This window comes from Haematobia irritans, chromosome 4 (genome assembly GCF_050003625.1).
Source record: "Haematobia irritans isolate KBUSLIRL chromosome 4, ASM5000362v1, whole genome shotgun sequence".
Classification (NCBI taxonomy): domain Eukaryota; kingdom Metazoa; phylum Arthropoda; class Insecta; order Diptera; family Muscidae; genus Haematobia; species Haematobia irritans.
Window position 1 is genome coordinate 133623005 of NC_134400.1, and position 26297 is coordinate 133649301.

Sequence of the window (26297 nt, forward strand, 5' to 3'; positions counted from 1 at the left end):
AAATAATTGAGATTTGATTTGAACAAATAGTAGTATGCACCTGTTCGTTATATATCTAAAAACTAAGAAATTAGTTTCTTTATCATATATATATATATATATATATATATATATATATATATATATATATATATATATATATATATATATATATATATATATATATATATATATATATATATATATATATATATATACCATAAAGGGAGAATACTATATGTAGACAATACAAATCAGTGAAATGAGACAACGATGGCCCCACAAACACTGAAATTACACATACACATTAAAAAAATGGAACAAAGAAAACTACAAACATTTGAAATGACAAAAAAAAATTAATAAAATATCAATCAAATGGAGGGTGCTTGTCTGCCAGGAATTATCATCAAAAGTGCTTGTAGATCAGGCTACACAGACAGGTAAGTAAAAACTAATGCGATTTACGATAGCTCAACAATGGAATGCATATTCCCTGCATCACCCTTAACCAGATTAAAAAAAAAAATACATATTAATATAACAAGATATATGCTTATACAATAAAAAAACTCATGCTTTATATGAAGTTTGATTCGGATCTAAATCTAAATAGAAATTAATTTTTAAAATAATTGTCAAATCAAATTCAAATTCCAACACACAGCAACACCTTGTAAAAAAAGACTGCAATTAAAGGTTTCTTATATTTACAAATAATACATATATATAGTGATCATATTTATATTTATACACATTTAATTTATATACAAAACGGTAACTGCCATGCTATTAAAATGAAGAAGGCGATGGTGAGAGGCAAGATTATTATACATCGGTGAAGGAGAAGCCAACAATTGTCACAGCTCACGAACAACAAATTCACTCTCACGAATGAACATAATCTTCAGGGTCAATATTATACTCAATATTACTGTGGGAAAAAGAACCGCGAATTTTAAAATGTAAACATTTAAACATTTCGAGGAAGACTGAAAAAAAGTTTACACGGTTCCATGTTATTTTTTTTTCTTCTAATTCAATAAGGAAATTAATTGATTTTTTTTATTGAAATGTCTTCAATCACGAAAATTATGGTATTTAGCTCAAATATTTAATATTTAATAGGTTCAAATAATTTTTATTTTTTGATTTTGATCGAACAATTCAATTATATTTTTAATTGAGAATACACAGAAATAAATTTCACGAAAATGTTTCCAATTAAAATTTTAATTGAGTTTGAAAAGATATTCAATTAAAAATTTAATTGAATCAACAAATTTTTTAATTGAAACAAAAATCAATCACAACAATTAATAGTATCAATTAATTTTTTAATTGGCATTCAATTAATTTTTTAATTGATACTATCATTTCCGTGATTGAAGACATTTCAATTAAAAAATTAATTGGATCAATTAATTTCGTGATTGAATAAGAAAAAAATTGTTTGTGTGTATAATATATTTAGTGTATTATACTTTATTTATTTATAATTATTATTCCTTTAGATGGAATAAATTTCGTGTAATTGTAATCGTGTAAAATCACACGATTATAATTAAAGATGGTCTTTTCTTTGGATTTGACTCACAATTCAATGATTAAATGAATAGTATTAAATTGTATGAAAATATTTGTTTTATTTAACATTTGATTAACATTCTCATTAAGAATATAAAATTTTCATTCATTTTTCTAAATTGACTGAGTGATTTGCTTAAAAAGTTAATTGTATCAGTTAATTTTTTTAATTGATTACGTTTTCAACTTTAATCAACTTTTTAATTGGAAATATTTTGTCGATAGTTTTTTCTGTGTATGTAGAGATAATAAGCCAAAAAATTGAGAACAAAACAAGTAAGGAAAATCTAAAGTCGGGCGGGGCCGACTATATTATACCCTGCATCACTTTGTAGATCTAAATTTACGATACCATATCACATCCGTCAAATGTGTTGCGGGCTATATATAAAGGTTTGTCCCAAATACATACATTTAAATATCACTCGATCTGGACAGAATTTGATAGACTTCTACAAAATCTGTAGACTCAAAATTTAAGTCGGCTAATGCACTAGGGTGGAACACAATGTTAGTAAAAAAATATGGGAAACATTTAAATCTGAAGGAATTTTAAGGAAACTTCGCAAAAGTTTATTTATGATTTATCGCTCGATATATATGTATTAGAGGTTTAGGAACATTAGAGTCACTTTTCGACTAAGCAGTGGCGATTTTACAAGAAAAATGTTGGTATTTTGACCATTTTTGTCGAAATCAGAAAAACATATATATGGGAGCTATATCTAAATCTGAACCGATTTCAACCAAATTTGCCACGCATAGCTACAATGCTAATTCTACTCCCTGTGCAAAATTTCAACTAAATCGGAGCAAAAAATTGGCCTCTGTGGTCATATTAGTGCAAATCGGGCGAAAGCTATATATGGGAGCTATATCTAAATCTGAACCGATTTCAACCAAATTTGACACGCATAGCTACAATGCTGATTCTACTCCCTGTACAAAATTTCAACTAAATCGGAGCAAAAAATTGGCCTCTGTGGTCTAATGAGTGTAAATCGGGCGAACGAAGGCATAATCGATACTACTACTACTCGATCGCCGATAAGTCGTATCGATCCAACACACTGTAAGATTCTTTACAAACACCGACATTCCGTCCGTAATAACTGATGGTCGATTGACCGCCGATGCTAATGGTGTGAGTCGTCTTAACAGCCGATGGTCACCCTCATCGACCATGGGGTCAAAATAAACGCCCAATGTTATCGGCGAAATCTCCCAAAGACAGTATTGAAGCCCTGGGAGGACAAACGTTCACAGACTTGTATATTCCAGGGAGCAACCGGGGTTAAATAACACTAGTTTACACTGAAAATGTACACTTGATTAGAGTCGACATTTCTTATTTATATGCTGTGGTCTATGGCCGTGGTAAACAAGTATATACGGCGGTAAGTTCGGCCAGGCCGAATCTTATTTACCCTCCACCATGGAATGCATAGAAACTTCTAGTAAAGACTGTCATCCACAATCGAATTACTTGGGTTGCGGTAACACTTGCCGATGGCAAGGTATCTTACAACTTCTTAACACCGTCTCCTCAATTGTAAGTTAGTCCATACGGGGTATATATTAAAAAAAATAGGCCGATTAAATACATATATAATTCAGTGTGACAAAATTTTCCATAAAAATTAAATTTTGACAACATTTTCTATAGAAATAAAATTTAGAGAAAAAATTCTATAGAAATAAAATCTTGACAAATTGTTGTATGGTAATAAAATTTTGACAAAATATCCTATAGAAATAAAATTTTGGTAGATTATATTTGAGGATCGGCTATATATAACTATAGACCGATAGGGAGCCACCGTGGTGCAATGGTTAGCATGCCCGCCTTGCATACACAAGGTCGTGGGTTCGATTCCTGCTACGACCGAACACCAAAAAGTTTTTCAGCGGTGGATTATCCCACCTCAGTTATGCTGGTGACATTTCTGAGGGTTTCAAAGCTTCTCTAAGTGGTTTCACGGGAATGTGGAACGCCGTTCGGACTCGGCTATAAAAATGAGGTCCCTTGTCATTGAGCTTAACATGGAATCGGGCAGCAGTCAGTGATAAGAGATAAGTTCACCAATGTGGTATCACAATGGACTGAATAGTCTAAGCGAGCCTGATACATCGGGCTGCCACATAACCTAACCTAACTATAGGCCGATATGGACCAGTTTTGGCATGGTTATTAGCGGCCATATACTAGCGCAATGTAACAAATTTCACCACGTACCAAATTTCAACCGGATCGGATGAATTTCGCTCCTCCAAGATCTCCGGAAGTCAAATCTGGGGACCGATTTAAATGGGGGTTATATATAATTAACACCGGTATGGACCAATTTTTGCATGGCTGTTAGAGACCATATAATAACACCACGTACCAAATTTCAACCGGATCGGGTGAAATTTGCTCTTCCAAGGGGCTCCGGAGGTCAAATTTGGGGATCGTTTTATATGGGAGCTACATATAATTATGGACAGATATGGACCAATTCCTGCATGGTTGTTGGAGATCATATACGAACACCAAATTTCAACCGAATCGGATGAATTTTGCTCATCGATAAGACTCCGGAGGTCAAATCTGGGGATAATTATGGAGCGATGTAGACCAATTTTTGCATGGTTGTTAGATACCATATACTAACACCATATACCAAATTTCAGCCGGATTGGATGAAATTTGCTTCTCTTTTAGGCTCCGCAAACCAAATCGGGGGATCGGTTTATATGGGGGCTATATATAATTATGAACCGATGTGGACCAATTTTTGCATGGTTGTTAGATACCATATACCAGCACCATGTACCAAATATCAGCCGGATCGGATTAAATTAGCTTTTCTTAGCAAATTCCCCAAATCTGGGGATCGGTTTATATGGGGGCTATATATAATTATGAACCGATGTCGACCAATTTTTGCATGGTTGTTACAGACCATATACTAACAGCATGTATGAAATTTCAAGCGAATCGGATGAATTTTGCTCCTCCAAGAGGTTTATATGGGGACTATACGTAAAAGTGGTGCGATATGGCCCATTTGCAATACCATCCGACCTAAATCTATAACAACTACTTGTGCCAAGTTTCAAGTCGATAGCTTGTTTCGTTCGGAAGTTAGCGTGATTTCAACAGATGCTTAGATCGACTCAGAATTTCACCACGACCCAGAATATATATACTTTATAGGGTCTTAGAGCAACATTTCGATGTGTTACAAACGGAATGACAAAGTTAATATACCCACTTCCTATGGTTGAGGGTATAAAAACTACTACATAAAAATTGAGCCAACGAGACAATTTCATAAATACAACGAAACATTTCATTAATGTAATGATTTTTCTATTAAACAATATTGTATTATTAATGAACATTTTTCATTATGTTAATGAATTAAATGGTTGCTTCAATTCTAATAAAATTTTCTTTCTGTGTAAACTGACCCAAAACTTGTTCTTTGGAATAAGCCCAATTCGTGTCATAGAGTATTAACTTATCCCATCAAAGACAAACCTTACATACGTTTGGTCAGAGATTGGATTCGTCTAAATACACCAGGAACTATTCTTACACAGGTCCTAGGGTGGGTCCATTTCTCGTAGGGAAAGTACACATTTTAGGCCCTTTGAATGTTAGGGATATTATAACAATGGCATGTTGTTGCATTTTAAAATAAAAATTATTGGCTATCTAAATATTACGAATATTCGTGTAAATTTGGCGGCATTTTTGTTTTAGACTAGTTAGTGTTTTAACAACTAAAGGTAAGGAGCTAAATTGCGAACAAACAAACGACAAGCACAAAAACATTCTTCATTCTAATGGGCATTTAAAATCATGATAAACCGTGGATAATATAGCAAACACCAAAAACATGTATATATATATATATTTTTTTTTAATGAAAAAGTATTTGAGAAAAAATTATATTGTTTTTTAATATAAATATTTTTTACCAAAACATTCTGTGGTACCGGTATGCGGTTGATCGTATGTGGGTGGTTACTGTTTAGCGTTGTCACAGTGCGGCGCTGTAAGTTTTAAGTAGATTTCGATAATGGTATATTTATATACTCTTTTTTTTTAATAAATGTATTTTTTTTCGGTATATACAAATAAGTTTTATAAGTATGATTGTTAGGTGGTATGTGTGTAAATATTAATTGTTTTGTGTGTGTTTAAAAGGACTTGATTTTGTGGTTTGCTTATACTGGTTATGCATATTAGTATACACAAATAAACAATTTTATACTATTTAATTTATAACAAAAATGTAAGCGACCGATTACAATAATAATAAAAAAAAAAAAACAATATTCTCCAATTGCTCTATTTTATGGGTTCTGTCTACAAATCAAATGTTTTAGATGAGCACGGGGTCTCTGTATATTTCATGTGTGCAAGTGGAGATTATGTTCATGTTTTACAGTGGAAATCAAAGAAAAGCAGAAATAAAACAAACAAATACGCACATAAGTCGGCTATGCCGACTTAAATATGTACCAGGTTGGCTGATAAGTCCCCGGTCTGACACATAGATGGCATCGCTAGTATTAAATGCATATTATTTTTATATAGTACCAACCTTTAAATGATTCGTGTCAAAATTTGACGTCTGTAAGTCAATTAGTTTGTGAGATAGAGCGTCTATTGTGAAGCAACTTTTGTTATTTTGAAAAAAAATGGAAAAAAAGGAATTTCGTGTTTTGATAAAATACTGTTTTCTGAAGGGAAAAAATACGGTCGAAGCAAAAACTTGGCTTGATAATGAGTTTCCGGACTCTGCCCCAGGGAAATCAACAAAAATTGATTGGTATGCAAAATTCAAGCGTGGTGAAATGAGCACGGAGGATGGTGAACGCAGTGGGCGCCCGAAAGAGGTGGTTACCGACGAAAACATCAAAAAACTCCACAAAATGATTTTGAATGACCGTAAAATGAAATTGATCGAGATAGCAGAGACCTTAAAGATATCAAAGGAACGTGTTGGTCATATCATTCATCAATATTTGGATATGCGGAAGCTCTGTGCAAAATGGGTGCCGCGCGAGCTCACATTTGACCAAAAAACAACAACGTGTTGATGATTCTGAGCGGTGTTTGCAGCTGTTAACTCGTAATACACCCGAGTTTTTCCGTCGATTGTGACAATGGATGAAACATGGCTCCATCACTACACTACTGAGTCCAATCGACAGTTGGCTGAGTGGACAGCGACCGGTGAACCGTCTCCGAAGCGTGGAAAGACTCAAAAGTCCGCTGGCAAAGTAATGGCCTCTGTTTTTTGGGAAGCGCATGGAATAATTTTTATCGATTATCTTGAGAAGGGAAAAACCATCAACAGTGACTATTATATGGCGTTATTGGAGCGCTTGAAAGTCGAAATAGCGGCAAAACGGCCCCATATGAAGAAGAAACAAGTATATACGGCCGCAAGTTCGGCCAGGCCGAATCTTATGTACCCACCACCATGGATTGCGTAGAAACTTCTACGAAAGACTGTCATCCACAATCAAATTACTTGGGTTGTGGTCTCTTAAAACTTCTTATTCCTGCATGGTTGTTGGATACCATATACTAACATCACGTACCAAATATCAACCGAATGTGAAGAATTTTGCTCTTCCAAGGGGCTCTGGAGGTCAAATCTGGGGATCGGTTTATATGGGGCCTATATATAATTATGGACCGATATCGACCAATTTTTGCATGGTTGTTAGAGACCATATACTAACATCACGTACCAAATTTCAGCCGGATAGGATGAAATTTGCTTCTCTTACAGGCCTCGCAAGCCAAATCGGGGGATCGGTTTATATGGGGGCTATATATAATTATGGACCGATGTGGACCAATTTTTGCATGGTTGTTAGGGACCATATACTGACACCATGTACCAAATTTCAGCCGGATCGGATGAAATTTGCTTCTCTTAGGGGCCTCGCAAGCCAAATCGGGGGATCGGTTTATATGGGGGCTATATATAATTATGGACCGATGTGGACCAATTTTTGCATGGTTGTTAGAGACCATATACTAACACCACGTACCAAATTTCAGCCGGATCGGATGAAATTTGCTTCTCTTAGAGGCCTCGCAAGCCAAATTTTGGGGTCCGTTTATATGGGGGCTATACGTAAAAGTGGACCGATATGGCCCATTTGCAATACCGTCCGACCTACATCAATAACAACTACTTGTGGCAAGTTTCAAGTCGATAGCTTGTTTCGTTCGGAAGTTAGCGTGATTTCAACAGACGGACGGACGGACGGACGGACATGCTCAGATCGACTCAGAATTTCACCACGACCCAGAATATATATACTTTATGGGGTCTTAGAGCAATATTTCGATGTGTTACAAACGGAATGGCAAAGTTAATATACCCCCCATCCTATGGTGGTGGGTATAAAAAGTGTTGTTCCACCAAGACAACGCACCGTGCCACAAGTCATTGAGAACGATGGCAAAAATTCATGAATTGGGCTTCGAATTGCTACCCCACCCACCGTATTCTCCAGATCTGGCCCCCAGCGACTTTTTCTTGTACTCAGACCTCAAAAGGATGCTCGCAGGGAAAAAAATTGACTGCAATGAAGAGGTGATCGCCGAAACTGAGGCCTATTTTGAGACAAAACCGAAGGAGTACTACCAAAATGGTATCAAAAAATTGGAAGGTCGTTATAATCGTTGTATCGCTCTTGAAGGGAACTATGTTGAATAATAAAAATGAATTTTGGAAAAAAATGTGTTTTTGTTTGTTAGACGGGGGACTTATCAGTCAACCTGTTATACCCTTACTAAGAAGATCTATAAATATTGAATAATGCAATTAAGCTTAATTGCATATAATTCAATGGTGAACTGTTTAATTTACTCTAATTTCAGTTTCTAATAAATATATACTAATTTTAATAAATACATTTAACTTTATTCCATTTAATGTAAAGTAATTTAGTTTAATTAAGTTCTTAAATTTTGGCATTACTGTTTTAATTCAATCACGAAATTAATTGACCTACTTAAATTTGTTTTAATCACGAAAATATTTTAGTATCAATCAATTAATTAGAAATAAAAAATAAATATCCTTGATTGATTTGATTTTATGGATTTCTTCCAATTATTTTTTTGTAATTAATTCATTGAAAAATGTAATTGGTTTTGGTCGTAATTGAGACTAAAAATTATTTAGTGTATGATTATTTATAATTTTTTTATCCTTAAAGTTTTTTTCATACCTTCTTATGTATTTTCCAATTATAATTATAGTTGGATTTTTCTTTGTATTTAAAGGATGATACGGTCAAAATTTGGTCAATATAAACTTGACGTATTTCTTTCAATTTTGCATTTAAAAAACCTGAACACCCCTCATTTTGAAGGTGTGTGTGTGAAGAATGTTGCTCCTATTTTGATTTTGGAATTCACTCTTCAGTTGTCAAAATGCTGTCCAAGCAAGAAGAGCAGTGTATCAAAATTTTGCTCGCGCATCGCGAAAATCCGAGCTACTCGCACGCAAAGCTGGCAAAATCGCTAAAAGTTGCCAAATCAACCGTTACAAATGTAATTAAAGTGTTTGGGGAACGTTTGTCGACAGCCAGGAAGTCTGGATCGGGGGGAAATCGAAAACCGGAAGCCGCTGAGACGACAAAGAGAGTTGCCGGTAGTTTCAAGCGAAACCCTAACCTCTCTCTCCGAGATGCCGCCAATAAGCTGGGTGTATCGTCTACAACCGTGCATCGAGCCAAAAAACGAGCCGGACTATCGACTTACAAGAAGGTAGTGACTCCAAATCGCGATGATAAACAAAATACGACGGCCAAAGCGCGATCCCGGAGGCTGTACACGCCGAAACCTACGTCAAAGCCGACTACAAGCAGCTTCCGGGACAGGAGTTTTATGCGGCAAAAGGAAGGAGAAAGGTAGCAGATATTTTCAAGCACATAAAACTGTCAAAGTTCGCAAAGAAATATCTGGTTTGGCAAGCCATCTGTACCTGTGGCTTGAATAGCAGCATTTTCATAGCTTCCGGGACTGTCAACCAAGAAATTTACGTGAAAGAGTGTTTGAATAAACGTCTGCTGCCTTTCCTGAAGAAACACGTACTGTTTTGGTCGGATTTGGCATCATGCCATTACGGTAAAAAGGCCAAGAAGTTGTACGCCGCCAACAACGTGCAGGTGGTTCCCAAGGACAAGAACCCTCCCACGCCAGAGCTCCGCCCAATTGAGAAATACTGGGCTATTGTCAAGCGGAACCTAAAGAAGACCAAAAACTGCTAAGGACGAGCAGCGGTTCAAGGCAAACTGGCTTTCTGCGACGAAGAAGGTGTACAAAGTGGCTGTACAAAATCTGATGGCAGGTGTCAAGCGTGAGGCCCGGCAATTCGGATTTGGAAAAGCGAAAGCCTAACTGAAAATTTTTCTGAATTTTATACTAATTGAACTTGAAAAAGAAATCTAATTTGATTTTTTAAATAAACGATTTCACCGATTTACACGCGTTTTCCCTTGACCAAATTTTGACCGTATCACCCTTTAAGTGAAAATTTTATGAAAATAATTATTTCTGAAAAAAAAATTAATTTTTTAATTGGCGCGATAGGACAAACCTAAATTGCAATCTGTCAACTGGCAGCTCTATCCCAATTTTAATTGGGCAAAACTCTTTAGACTGAAAGAATTGCACTGAAAAAAAAGCATGCCCGGTTCCAAAGATTTTGTCTTTACTTTATTGGTATTGATTCCGAGCCAAAGAAGCGTAGAATACAAGTAAGGATACTTTTAAGACACAATTCTCTTTTAAATTTGGGTTTTATGTATTTGCTTCTAGGAAGCAAATTTTAATTTTTCGCTTTTTCAGCTTTTTTCTTCATATGCTATCAAAGTCCTTTAAAAACGAGTACACGACAACTTTATTTTCCAAATTGAGACTCGACTTCCAGTAGAATTTATGCTATGTTTAAACTTAAAAGCGTTGAAAAACATGTCCTATTTATATTTGAACGATTTTTTGCTTTGTAGTCAAGGTGGAAAAAGAAAACAAATTTAAAGACAATTTCATTAAATTTAAAGAATTTTTCTGAATTATTAAAGTCAAGTTGACCTTAGCCCAAACATTTTTTATTTCATGTTATGATACCCATTTTTAAGTCAAATCACTTAATTATAAGGATAATAAGACTTCATTGAAAAGTTTATCGACTTTTGGACAAGGAAAAAAACTTTATATTAGAGAAATGCGTCTTCTATGCTAAGCAAAATTTGCATTCGTATTTTAAAGACATGAAATCTTTGACCACACGACAATATTTTTTTCAGTGTGATTAGACAAAAACCTTTTAGATTGATTTTGAAATGAAATTAAAGCAGTAATGTAAAAATTAATTTTATTTATTATAATTTAATTCAATCAAATACAATTTTTATTCACATAGTTTATTTAATTATTTTACTTTAAATTAGTATAAGCTAATTTAAGTATACATCAGGTGTATTAAAAGGAAATCCGGTATTTATCTGAATCTCGCGTTGCATAAGTCTGATTCACTAGATGGCGCCTTACATACACAAGATCAATCTCAGTTTCGACCAAACACTAAAAAGTTTTTCAGCGATGGATTATCCCCTCTCAGTACTGCAGGTGACATTTTTGAATGCTGCAAAGCTTCACCGCACACAACAAATGTATTTTCTGATTCAATCACGAAATTAATTGATCCAATTAATTTTGAATTGAAATATCTTCAAACACGAAAATGATAGTATCAATCACAGTTTTAATTGGAAATTACAAAAATACTTGATTAAAAAAATTAATTGATTTCATTTGCAAATTTCAATAGAGTTTTTAATTAATTCAATTAAAAATGAATGCAAATTGATGTTGAATGTAAAACTCAATTAATTTTTTCATTAGAAACGTAACTATTTTCAATTACTTTCTTAACTGACTTAGTGTTTTAGTTTGATTAAAAAATTGATTGTTTGAAAAAAATTTTTAAGTTAAAAATTAAAAGAAAATCGATCATTTTTTTCAAGTGACTTAGTCTTCTGAGTTTAATTAAACAGTTAATTGTATCAATTAATTTTTTTTTAATAAAAATTTTAAAATTTTCAATCATTGACGTAATCAACTTATTGTTTCTATCTTGATTAAAAAGTTAATTGTATCAATTAATTTATTAATTGAAAAAAAAAAATATCAACTTCAATCAACTTTTTAATTGGAAAAATTTTGTGATATTTTTTTCTGCATAGCGTTTATTGCCCTGAATTTTGTTTTCGTCTATTCTGCTCCGTTAATTTCGATGCAGTAAGTTTAATTGTCGACAACCTCGATAAAATCGATACAAAAAACAACCGTTTTAAAATCCAAATTATAACTTATACTTCAAAGTATAAAATATAATCTCAAAAAAAAAAAACTTAAACCAAAGATACAAACTCCTCAAACTAAGTCTTATCCTGTATTTGAAGTTTTTTTTTTTATATTACAATTTAAGTTAGGACACTAATCTCATTGGTCGAATTTTCATTATATTTTTTGCAATATATTAACAAAGCCATCCACGTACAAATTTTTCTTAATTCAAAAATATCGTTAAACCACAAAATTCTCAAAATAGCTCTTAGACTACAGAGAAAAAAAATCACGAATATTTTTCCAATTAAAATCTTAATTGAGCTTGAAACAAATTCAGTTAAAAATTTAATTGATTCAACAAATTTTTTAATTGAAACAACAATCAATCACAAAAATTAATAGTATCAATCAATTCTTTAATTGGATCAATTAATTTTTTAATTGATACTATCATTTCTATGTATGAAAACATTTCAATTAAAAAATTAATTGGATCAATTAATTTCGTAATTGAATCAGTTTTTTTTGTGTACATTTTAAGATTTGACTTCCACAAATATTATATTTGATGTGTACTACAACAGATTTAATAAAAACTTTCAATACCTTTGTTGTAATTTTTGAAAAAAAAAAAATCTCATTTATAAAAACCGTTTTCCCAATTCGCAAATATTTTTTTCTTGAGGCACATGTGTATTAATGGAAATAAACTTGCTAACTGACAACCAAATTAGGTGTTTTTTTAATTCAACTTAAAGAGTACACTTGTAGCTTTCGATATCGTTACGGTTTTATGAAAAACAAAAACAACGCTGACAGTTAGTCTCAAACTACAAAAAGTTGTGTACAGGCAACTTTAGGGTCAAAAGGGTTAAGAATATTTAATATTGTGTAAATTGCATGTACGAAAAAACCTTGATGTATGGGCAACACACTGCACGGTTTTGCCGTGTAATGGAAGGAAATTACATACTATAGGATCAGATCTATAGATGGCAACATTGTTAAGTCGCAGTTAACTTTAGTCAAGCGCAGATGAATTGTGTTCCATCTGGGCAATGCCAGGCCGCAGACACTTCGATAATCACTCGCCAGAAGCCTCGGACGCCTTGGTTGGAAGGATCTTAGCATCCGCCTTATAGTCCGGACTTTGGACCAAGTTAAAGTTCTGCTTCAAGAAAGGCATGTGAAAATTGATGGTCTCAATTGTTGTCAATCGAGGGCTTCTTGAGAGAGGAATAATGAATTTCTCCTTAAAATAGCAATAAATTATAGAATAAAATTTCACATATTTGATCTAATTCGGATAATTCTAACCATGGTAATTAAAAGCTACAATTTCATGCAAAAATTCCTTGGATTTCTTTTTATTACACCATAGTATTTCCCAGCAAAAAATTTGGAAGTTCTTCCAAAGGCACAACTTTAAAAGCACTTCCAGAAGATACACTCCCAGTGATGTTCTTTATTTTAACTACCCAGGAAGTTATTTTAATTCAATCTTTTTTAACTTGGTTTTTTCATATTTCTAATGGGTAATTTTAACTTTTTTTGTTTCAAATACATTAAAAACAGAGTAAGAATTAATAAAATGGTAAAATTTGGCCGAATGAGGCTTATAGATTATGAAAGTAAATAAATATATGAAATGAAATGAATGAAAATATTTGAGGTCAAACGTTTCCGAAATTAAAAATTATAAAAAATTATAAAAATTATTTATTTGACAAAATATCACAGATTTTTTTTAGTTTACATCCAACACATTGAATTCGGATCACACCTAAAGAAGTGATGCAACTTCAGTGCAACGGCTGTTGAAATGGAGGACTTCCGTCCTATGAGTCAATTTTGCACCACTTGCGGAACCAAAAAGAAAATTTTCATTACTTTTTTGACGACGCTTTTTTTGCTGCTTCCATTTCAACAACCGTTGCTGCCCAGCAAAGAAAGCGTCGCCAAAAAAGTAATGAAAATGTTCTTTTTGGGATCCGGAAGTGGTACAAAATTGACGCAGAAGCGATGAATTTAACATGGGCTTGTCATAGGACGGAAGTCCTCCATTTCAACAGCCGTTACACTGAATTTGCATCACTTCTTTATGTGTGATCCGAATTCAATGTTTTGGATGTAAATCCAAAAGAGAACATTTTCCCAAAAAGAACATTTTCATTACTTTTTTGGCGACGCTTTTTTTGCTGCCTCCATTTCAACAGCCGTTGCTGCCCAGCAAAAAAAAGCGTCGCCAAAAAAGTAATGAAAATGTTCTTTGTGGATCCGGAAGTGGTGCAAAATTGATGCAGAAGCGATGAATTTAACATGGGCTTGTCATAGGACGGAAATCCTCCATTTCAACAGCCGTTGCACTGAATTTGCATCACTTCTTTAGGTGTGATCCGAATTCAATGTGTTGGATGTAAATTAAAAAATTCCGTGATATTTTGTCAAATAAATAATTTTTATAAGTTTTTATAATTTTTAATGGATTCTAACAGGTTGGCTGTTCGGTTTTGCCTCAAAATAGGCCTCAGTTTCGGCGATCACCTCTTCATTGCAGCAAAATTTTTTTCCCTGCGAGCATCCTTTTGAGGTCTGAGAACAAGAAAAAGTCGCTGGGCGCCAGATCTGGCGATTACGGTGGGTGGGGAAGCAATTCGAAGCCAATTTCATGAATTTTTGCCATCGTTCTCAATGACTTGTGGCACGTTGCGTTGTCTTGGTTGAACAACACTTTTTTCTTCTTCATATGGGGCCGTTTTGCCGCGATTTCGACCTTCAAACGCTCCAATAACTCCATATAATAGTCACTGTTGATGGTTTTTTCCCTTCTCAAGATAATCGATAAAAATTATTCCATGCGCATCCCAAAAAACAGAGGCCATTACTTTGCCAACGGACTTTTGAGTCTTTCCATGCTTCGGAGACGGTTCACCGGTCGCTGTCCACTCAGCCGACTGTCGATTGGACTCAGGAGTGTGGTGATGGAGCCATGTTTCATCCATTGCCACATATCGACGGAAAAACTCGGGTGTATTACGAGTTAACAGCTGCAAACACCGCTCAGAATCATCAACACGTTGTTGTTTTTGGTCAAATGTGAGCTCGCGCGGCACCCATTTTGCACAGAGCTTCCGCATATCCAAATATTGATGAATGATATGACCAATAGGTTCCTTTGATATCTTTAAGGCCTCTGCTATCTCGATCAACTTCATTTTAGGGTCATTCAAAATCATTTTGTGGATTTTTTTGATGTTTTCGTCGGTAACCATCTCTTTCGGGCGTCCACTGCGTTCACCGTCCTCCGTGCCCATTTCACCACGCTTGAATTTTGCATACCAATCAATTTTTGTTGATTTCCCTGGGGCAGAGTCCGGAAACTCATTATCAAGCCAAGTTTTTGCTTCCACCGTATTTTTTCCCTTCAGAAAACAGTATTTTATCAAAACACGAAATTCAATTTTTTCCATTTTTTCACAATAACATAAGTTGCTTCACAAAAGACGCTCTATCTCACAAACTAATTGACTTACAGACGTCAAATTTTGACACGAATCATTTGAAGGTTGGTACTATATAAAAATAATATGCATTTGATACTAGCGACGCCATCTATGTGTCACACCGGGGACTTATCAGCCAACCTGTTAACGTAAGCGTTTGATCTCATATACTTTCAAAAATTCACAATTTTTTCCGATTGGATTTAGCATTTTTGTCGACAAAATTTTAATGATTTGTACCATTTTATGAATTCTTACCTATTTGAAACAAAAAAAGGTAAAATTATCCATTGAAAGTATGAAAAAACCAAGATAAAAAAATTGAATTAAAAGAACTTCCTGCACGCAAAAAAATAATTCTTTCCTCCCAAACGAAATTTTAGACAAACAAAGTTCGTTTCTTATTTGCTTTTCGCTGTAAGGAAGTGTATTTGGAAGAAAAGTATATATTGTGATAAACATTTATTCTTTTCCAGGATGTAACAACAATTTCATAAAGACTAACTAAAAAATTTTTTTTTCTTGCTAATTGCATTTTCCCTCACATCTTTCTCACATCCACGAGTTTTTTTAGTTCTTAACACCTTTTCCTGTAATACCAACAATGTAGAAGAAATTATACGAATTTATAAATTTTTAAAATTTTTTTACCTTTCGCCTGGACGGAGAATCGAACCGCGGACCATGCACTTTGTAAGCCAACACACTAACCACTGAGCTATGTACTTGTTATGGGCATCAATAGATAATTATCCATATAAGTTATATTTATATAGCATAGCTTGCGGCGCCCACGAACCGAATAAACAAAGTTTATTTAACAGAAACAAACATTTTGTTTGGCACCGTGGAGCAGTGGTTGCTACGTCTGACTCTCATGCCAAGGCTCGTGGGTTCGATCCCTGCTTCGACCAAAGTTTTGTTTTTTTTTTTTTTGCATACATTCTACATATGTTCGGAAGATTCCGAAAAAATGTTCAACATTACATTGTACTATATTAAATTTTGAACTGTAAAATGTGTTTTATTAAAGACCAAAAGTCAGAAAAGAACAGTGTTTGATATAAACGAAATGGACTCTGTTGTTGTTTCAAAAATAACTTTTTTTATTGAAAAAATAAAAACTTTGTAACAAACGATTTTTTTTTTTGGTGATAAAAGTTTAAAATTTTCGAAGCAATTCAAAAAACTCTAACAAAAGAAAAACGTTTTCGGTACACGTTTTCCAAACGTTTTTTTTCTTTGCGTGTGGTTAGTTAAAATAAAGAACATCATTGGGAGTACATCTTGTATAAGTGCTTTTAAAGTTGTGCCTATGGAAGAACTTCCAAATTTTTTTGCTGGGTGGGTTATCAAGTGATATTGGAAAAAAAAAATAGAAAACACCTATAGAATCAGGGAAACATAAGATATTTAGGACAAAATAGTTTCAAGGTAAAAACCACTATTCGATGAAATACTATATGACGAATTAAAAAAAAAAAAACATTTTCCTAAAGCTCTTGAAAAATATCAAAATACAGAAATATTGTATTTATAAAAATAAAAATATTGCAATTATAAATATTACGGATGACATGATGTAGTAGCAAGGGTAAGCCGTTTGTTTTACAGTGTTTCAATTTGTTTTTGTTTTTTTTTCTTATAAAATATGTAGATCTATTTTTTTACAAAGCAATGTTTGACTATTTATCAGATTATTTTCGGAATAAAATGTTCAATTATTTAACTTTAATAAAAAAAGGGAGTATAAAACATCAATACCATACTATTACTTGGAACAAAATACATGAAAGATATGACATGATTATAATTTATAGTGTATCAATATCAATGATTGGCAAAACAATCATTAAATAATAATACTTCTATGTTTATATTTTTTTTAATAAAAAAAAAAGAATACACATAAATTAAAAGAAGCCCCAAAAACCAAAACTAAAATGGGGATATAAATTAAACAAGACCAAAATAGATTTGCATTTAATTATATTAAAAAAAAACACAAAAAGCAAGAGTAATATTTTTGAATGACACAAGAGACAGAGAATGGATTTCAAAGAAAATATTTCACAAATTAATGAAGCATACTCTAGGGGGACCAGGGCCATAGGTTTGTTTAATAGTACAATATAACAGCTAGGAACAAGATAATAATAGTACTAATAACAATGATAATAATAAAAAGTAGAAACAAACAAAAAAAAAAGAATGAATGATTTTAAACGCCTAGGGCAATTGATGTGTTGATATTGGTGGTTAAATTATTCAAAATTATGAAAGTGATGAGTGATGAAAGTGAAGATTTTTTTTTGGAATGTGATAAATGGTAATGGAATATTCATATATAGAATTAAAAAAACAATGATTACATTTAGAATTGCTGGGGGCTGTGCTGCTGGAACTTCGTTGACCGGTTTGGCTGCCTGCAAAATGTTATGTATCTTTGTAAAATCATATTTCGCTATATATCAAACGGTGTGTTGCTTAAAATTAAATATATATATATATATATTTCTATTTGTATATAGATTGATGGCTATTTTTTTTCATAGATTAACTCTTTGTCTTCCTGATAATTTGTATACCTAACATATTCCACATATATGTATATTGTTTTTAAAATATATACTCTGTGTGTGTGTAAATTTATTTATAATTAAAAATTTTTATAAATAGTATTAAAAATTATAAATTGTATCGATCGTGTTTTTGTTGTTGTAAAAGTTTGTTTTTTTTTTGAACTTACCTGAAAACGTAAATTGGGATCAGCAGAAGCTGCAGCGGCTGCTAAGTATGGATCAAAGTAAACACTGTGGGAAAAATTCGAAAAGAGAAATTCCATTTTATAAAAAAACTTAAATCTATCTGTGTCGATTTGAAGATAGATCTGTGTAAGAGTACTTAAAAGCAAAATTCATTTGTATTTTAATCCTTTTTTTGTTGGTGTATCTCAAGGGTTTTTGTTTATATGTAATATAAAAACTTAAAGAAGAATGTTTGATTGTTTTTTTTTTTGTTTTTTACTTTGAAAGTTTTATAATTTATACGTCTTGACTGTTGCCTGCAATTGTATAACACAATATCTAGATTAATGGAATATCTTTTGAGTTTGTTTTTTAAATGGTAACCACCGTATTGCATGTTGTAAAAATATACACAATTCTTAGAAAATACATAGGGAAGAAACATCACTAAAGGGCACATTAAACATGTCCATATTGTTGATCTTCACCATCAGTTTTATGATACTTAATTTATATAAATTTTTATGTTTATTTTAAATTTATTTATAAGTTTATACAATAGAAGTAAATGTTAAACCCTTATATATTACTTAATTTTATTTTACAAAGTCTACAATATTTAAATACTTTATATTTTTAACATTATACTTTTTAAATTCAATTTACATAAATTTTCCAATTCAATGCGCAGAAAAATAAATCCGATTCTATCACGAAATGTATGGGTTCAATTATTATTATTTTTTTGAAAATGCTTCAATCACGAAAATTATAGTAGCAATCGCAAAATTAATTGGAATTTAATAAAGTTATTTATTGAAAAGTTAATTGAGTTTGTAGACACACGTTCAATTATTATTTTTTTTAATTTGCTCAAATAAATATTTAATTGATTTTTGCCACACAACTCAAATATTTTTATACCCTCCACCATAGGATGGAAGTTATATTAACTTTGTCATTCCGTTTGTAACACATCGAAATATTGCTCTAAGACCCCATAAAGTATATATATTATGGGTCGTGGTGAAATTCTGAGTCGATTTGAGCATGTCCGTTCGTCCATCCGTCTGTTGAAATCACGCTAAGTTCCGAACGAAACAAGCTATAGACTTGAAACTTGGCATAAGTAGTTGTTATTGATGTAGGTCGGATATTATTGCAAATGGGCAATATCGGGCCACTTTTACGTATAGCCCCCATATAAACCGATCCCCAGATTTGACTTGCAGAGCCCCTTGAAGGAGCAAAATTCATCCGATCCGGTTGAAATTTGGTATGTGGTGTTAGTATATGGTCTATAACAACTATGCAAAAATTGGTCCATATCGGTCCATAATTATATATAGCCCCCATATAAACCGATCCCCAGATTTGACCTCCGGAGCCTCTTGGAGAAGCTAAATTCATCCGATCCGGTTGAAATTTGGTACGTGGTGTCAGTATATGGTCTCTAACAACCAAGCAAAAAGTGGTCCATATCGGTCTATAAATATATATAGCTCCCATATAAACCGATCCCCCGATTTGGCTTGCTGAGCCTCTAAGAAAAGCAAAATTCATCCGATCCGCTTGAAATTTGGTATGTGGTGTTAGTATATGGTCTATAACAACCAAGCAAAAATTGGTCCATATAGGTCCATTATTATATATAGCCCCCATATATACCGATCACCAGATTTGACCTCCGGAGCCTCTTGGAGAAGCAAAATTCATCCGATCCGGTTGAAATTTGGTATGTGGTGTTAGTATATGGTCTATAACAACCATGCAAAAATTGGTCCATATCGGTCCATAAATATATATAGCCCCCATATAAACCGATCCCCAGATTCGACCTCCGGAGCCTCTTGGAGAAGCAAAATTCATCCGATCCGGTTGAAATTTGGTACGTGGTGTCAGTATATGGTCTCTAACAACCAAGCAAAAATTGGTCCATATAGGTCCATTATTATATATAGCCCCCATATATACCGATCCCCAGATTTGACCTCCGGAGCCTCTTGGAGAAGCAAAATTCATCCGATCCGGTTGAAATTTGGTACGTGGTGTCAGTATATGGTCTCTAACAACCATGCAAAAATTGGTTCATATAGGTCCATTATTATATATAGCCCCCATATAAACCGATCCCCAGATTTGACCTCCGGAGCCTCTTGGAGAAGCAAAATTCATCCGATCCGGTTGAAATTTGGTACGTGGTGTCAGTATATGGTCTCTAACAACCAAGCAAAAATTGGTCCATATAGGTCCATTATTATATATAGTCCCCATATAAACCGATCCTTAGATTTGATTCGGTTAAAATTTGGTAACAGCCATATATATAACTATAGACCATATCGGTCTAGAGTTATATATAGCCAATGGCCAATCACACAAAAATTGGTCCATATCGCCAAAAATAATCTACCAAAATTTTATTTCTATAGAAAATTTTGTCAAAGTTTTATTTCTATAGAAAATTTTGTCAAAGTTTTATTTCTATAGAAAATTTTATCAAAATTTTATTTCTATAGAAAATTTTATCAAAATTTTATTACTATAAAAAATTTTGTCAAAATTTTATTTCTGTAGAAAATTTTGTCAAAATTTTATTTCTATAGAAAATTTTGTGAAATTTTTATTTCTATAGAAAATTATGTCAAAATTTAACTTCTATAGAAAATTATGTCAACATTTTATTTCTATAGAAAATTTTGTCGAACTGAATTATATACGTCTTTAATCGGCCTTTTTTTTTTGTTTAATATATCTCCCGTATGAACTAACTTACAATTTAGAAGACGGTGTTAAGGATATTTTAAGATACCTTGCCATCGGCAAGTGTTACCGCAACCCAAGTAACTCGATTGTGGATGACAGTCTTTAATAGAAGTTACTACGCAATCCATGGTGGAGGGTACATAAGATTCGGCTTGGCCGAACTTACGGCCGTATATACTTGTTTTAATTGAGGTAATTTATTTGTAGCGTTTTTTAAGATACAATTTGGATTTGACCCAAAATTTAATGATGCTAGTATGAATATAGAAACTAATTTGCAATTACATATGCTTTTATTTGGAAATATTTTTTAACTTTATTAAAATTGTATGGGATAATTAGTATTTTATTTAAAAACATAAACATATTCAATCATTTTCTTAATTTACTTTATGTTTTCAGTTTATTACAAAGTTAATTGTCCCAGTTAATTATATAATTGATTACGTAGCCGATACGAATAAACCTAAACTGATTCTAAAATTTGAATTTCCACGTTTTTTTTGGTTTTTGAGCAATAAAATTTAAAAAAAAAACGAAAGGATATAAGGCTTTTACTTTGTTGCATTACCTATCAGCCAACCTGTATACCCAGCAAAAAAAAAAAACTTCGTCAAAAAACAATAAAAGTGTTCTTTGCTTAAAGCAGTGCCATTTTTTCATTGCTTCTGATCTGATTTTGCACAACTTCCCAGTATATTAAAATTTTGTTTTCTACCCGGACGAAATAGACTGTTTTTCATATGTTTGGATGTAAAACTTATATGTTTGGAACTCAAATTTTTCAACACAATATTTTTAAGTGCAAGCATATAATGTTTATAAACTAGCATAACATGTTTGGGACATATATATTAATATGTAAGAACATATTATGTTTGGGACATAAAATGTTTGTAAATATAATATGCTTAGATGCAAACATATATTAATTTAGAAATAGCCTATAAATATACATATATGTGTTTAGAAAGAGAGACCTAGAGGGTATGCTGCAAGTAAAATAATGGAAGTAACCAATTGGCGCCTTAAAAATATATCCACACAAAAAACATTTCATTAAAATTTTTTTCTACCAGTGTATGCCCTAAGGTGAAACATAATATGTTTGAACAATACAAAGAATATTTTGTTTGGACCAATCCTGAAAATATATATGCTTGAAGCAACATTTGTTTGGGGTATATGTTACAGAAGCGATTTTGTTTTTGAGGGTGTATTGACGAGGGCGGTTCGGAAACTTCTTAGCCTATCAATGGAAGAGAATAGTTAGTTTTTCAAAAATATGTTTATTTTTCAATATAATCTCCTGAAACTTCAATACACTTAGTCCAACGCTTTTCTAGCAATTCTATCCCTTGATTAAAATAGTTTCCCTCAAGGTCTTCAAAATAGTGGTTTACAACTGTAATTGCATCTTCATGCAATTACGCTTGCCAGCAAGTATTTTTTTTAGATTTGGGAACAAATAAAAGTCACTGGGAGCTAAATCAGGAGAATAAGGTGGGTGGTCAAGCAACTCGTACTTTAATTCGTTGATTTTAGTCATTGTTAAAACACTCTTGTGCCCTGGTGAATTGTCTTGATGAAAAATTATTTTTTTGTGTTGTAAGCCAGGACGTTTTTCTCGAATTTGTACATTTAATTGATCCAAAAGGTTGCAATAGTAGGTCAAGCAATAGGTCAAGCAACTCGTGCTTTAATTCGTAGTTTTTAGCCATTGTTAAAACACTCTTGTGCGCTGGTGCGTTGTCTTGATGCAAAATTATTTTCGAATTTGTACATTTAATTGATCCAAAAGGTTGCAATAGTACTCTGAATTTATTGTTTTACCCTTTTGCAGATAGTCAATCAATAAAATACCTTTGAAGTCCCAAAAAACCGTTGCCATAACTTTACCAGCCGATTGAATTGTTTTTGCCTTCTTTGGGGCACTTCCTCCAGCTTCAGTCCATTGTTTGGATTGTTCTTTTGTCTCTGGAGTATAGTGGTGGATCCATGTCTCATCAACAGTTATGAAACGACGCTTAAAATCCATTTTATTTCGCTTAAAACGATCCAAACAAGCTTGAGAAATGGTCATTCTTATGCGTTTTTGATCGACTGTTAACAAATGCGGCACCCATATCTTGCAGAAAGCTTTTTCATCTGTAGTTCTTCATCATTTAGTACCATATCATGCACTTTCTGTTGTTGTTGCTGGACGTCCACTACGTGGTTCATCTTCAATGCTTGTACGACCACGTTTAAATTCAGCAAACCAATTTTTTACTGTTGCATATTAAGGAGCACTTTCACCTAACACCTTAACCATATCATTATGAATTTCTTGTCCCGATAAACCTTTTTTATGTAAATATTTAATGACATTTCTAATTTTTCCATTTAAAAAAAAATTGCGGATGCGTCTTTTTTGAACACCTGTTTCTATATGAAGGAGTTGCCAGATCGAAACAAAATGTAACATGTGTTCATAACAGAGATGGAAGTTTCCAAAATACTTAACTTTTTTCTGTTTAACAGGATGGCTGATAAGTCCCCGGTCTGACACATAGATGGCGTCGCTAGTATTAAATGCATATTATTTTTATATAGTACCAACCTTCAAATGATTCGTGTCACAATTTGACGTCTGTAAGTCTATTAGTTTGTGAGATAGAGCGCCTTTTGTGAAGCAACTTTTGTTATCGTGAAAAAATGGAAAAAAAGGAATTTCGTGTTTTGGATCAAATACCGTTTTCTGAAGGGAAAAAATACGGTGGAAGCAAAAATTTGGCTTGATAATGAGTTTCCGGACTCTGCCCCAGGGAAATCAACAATAATTGATTGGTATGCAGAATTCAAGCGTGGTGAAATGAGCACGGAGGACGGTGAACGCAGTGGACGCCCGAAAGAGGTGGTTACCGACGAAAACATCAAAAAACTCCACAAAATGATTTTGAATGACCGTAAAATGAAGTTGATCGAGATAGCAGAGGCCTTAAAGATATCAAAGGAACGTGTTGGTTATATCATTCATCAATATTTGGATATGCGGAAGCTCTGTGCAAAATGGGAGCTCACATTTGACCAAAAACAACAACGTGTTGATGATTCTGAGCGGTGTTTGTAGCTGTTAACTCGTAATATACCCGAGTTTCTCCGTCGATATGTGACAATGTATGAAACATGGCTCCATCACTACACTCCTGAGTCCAATCGACAGTCGGCTGAGTGGACAGCGACCGGTGAACCATCTCCGAAGCGTGGAAAGACTCAAAAGTCCGCTGGCAAAGTAATGGCCTCTGTTTTTTGGGATGCGCATGGAATAATTTTTATCGATTTTCTTGAGAAGGGAAAAACCATCAACAGCGACTATTATAGGCGTTATTTGAGCGTTTGAAGGTCGAAATCGCGGCAAAACGGCCCCATATGAAGAAGAAAAAAGTGTTGTTCCACCAAGACAACGCACCGTGCCACAAGTCATTGAGAACGATGGCAAAAATTCATGATTTGGGCTTCGAATTGCTTCCCCACCCACCGTATTCTCTAGATCTGGCCCCCAGCGACTTTTTCTTGTTCTCAGACTTCAAAAGGATGCTCGCAGGGAAAAAATTTGGCTGCAATGAAGAGGTGATCGCCGAAACTTAGGCCTATTTTGAGGCAAAACCGAAAGAGTACTAGCAAAATGGTATCAAAAAATTGGAAGGTCGTTATAATCGTTGTATCGCTCTTGAAGGGAACTATGTTGAATAATAAAAACGAATTTTGACAAAAAAAATGTGTTTTTCTTTGTTAGACCGGGGACTTATCAGCCAACCTGTTATACCGCGCTTTTTTTGCTAGGCTAAGAACTTTCCGAACTGCCCTCGTATATTTGGCTATGATATTTTTATAATATTCATTTCGTAATTAGATGCTATAGAAGTTAATCGGTATAGTCAATTTATACACAACAGATTTCTTCTTAATCAGCAATGCATATTTACTGATTTTTCATACCGAACCGAACATCTTCCAAACGTGAACAAGTTTTGTGAAACGTTTGTTATATTATCACGTTAAGTAGACATCTCCAAAAACGCTATCAAACTGCACTGAAAAAAATATTGTCGTGAGGTCAAAGATTTCATGTCTTTAAAATACGAATGCAAATTTTGCTTAGCATAAAAGACGCATTTCTTTAGTATAAAGTTTTTTTTCCTTGACCAAAAGTCGATAAACTTTTCAATAAAGTCGTATTGTCCTTATAATTAAGTGCTTTGATTTAAAAATGTATATCATAACATGAAAGAAAAAATGTTTGGGCTAAGGTCAACTTGACTTTAATAATTCAGAAAAAATCTTTAAATTTAATGAAATTGTCCTTAAATTTGTTGTCTTTTTGCATCTTGACTACAAAGCAAAAAATCGTTCAAATATAGGACATGTTTTTCAACACTTTATTTTAAAGACTTTTTTACTTGAAACACAGCATAATTTCTACTGGAAGTCGAGTCTCAATTTGGAAAAGAAAGTTGTCGTTATTTCGTTTTTAAAGGACTTTGATAGCATATGAAGAAAAAAGCTGAAAAAGCGAAAAATTAAAATTACACAAAACCCGAATTTAAAAGAGAACTGTGTCATAAAAGTATCCTTACTTGTATTCTCCGCTCGGAATCAATACCAAAATTTTTAAGGTAAAGACAAAATCTTTGGAACCGGGTATGTTTTTTTTTTCAGTGTGTGTGTGAACCATGGATGTCCACTTCTGAGAGATTTCACTATACCTACACAGACAAAAAATTTCCGTAGTTAAACTAACGCTAAATACAACTTATTTTTATTGGAAAAAATTTATTTGCTTGTAGTTAAATTTTATTATTTTTATCGAAATTTTCCACAGCTTAATGAAATCTTACTTTTTTAAGTATGTCTCAAAAAATTTTATGAACAAAACGTGAGTATACAATTCAATGACCATACACATAAGTTCAATATGAACTAAAACAAAAGAAATTCCCATAAATAGTAAGAATGAACTACTGTATGGTTAAAATGGTCATGATTTGGCGCCAATGATTTTCTTCTTTACTTTTAGTTAATTTTTTCTTCTATGAGATGATGTAATTTCGTGAACTGCAGTTAAAAAGTACAACGGGGCATTAAAATTTCCTGGTTTTAACAACGCTTTGTGGTAATCTCAAAATGTAGAGTAAAATTTAGTTCAATTTTCGTGCGTGGTAGTTCATTCTTCCTATAAAACAGTTCACTTTTTTTCGGTGTAATAATCATGTTTGCCTTTAACGTCTCTCGAAAAAAGCCCATTACGTCCTTGCTTTGAAGAAATTATGAGATTTACAGCAAAAATGAAAA

The 26297-nt window shown here is 33.2% G+C and overlaps 1 protein-coding gene across 12 annotated transcripts in view; it reads right to left on the bottom strand.

Moving 5' to 3' along the window:
• Rbfox1 (RNA-binding Fox protein 1) overlaps positions 1-26297 on the bottom strand; it is a 714540-nt gene that overhangs the window by 26679 nt on the left and 661564 nt on the right. For 7 of the 12 annotated variants that reach the window (XM_075308554.1, XM_075308553.1, XM_075308547.1 and 4 more), the window contains 3 exons: positions 18200-18263; positions 17823-17876; positions 5536-5610 (listed from right to left, as the gene is read on the bottom strand). The exons of 1 other annotated variant lie outside the window; for it this stretch is intronic. In XM_075308554.1, the coding sequence (XP_075164669.1) occupies positions 5536-5610; positions 17823-17876; positions 18200-18263 (193 nt within the window). The remainder of the gene's footprint in view (positions 1-5535; positions 5611-17822; positions 17877-18199; positions 18264-26297) is intronic. 4 more of the 12 variants (XM_075308556.1, XM_075308551.1, XM_075308557.1 and 1 more) reach the window with 2 other exon arrangements.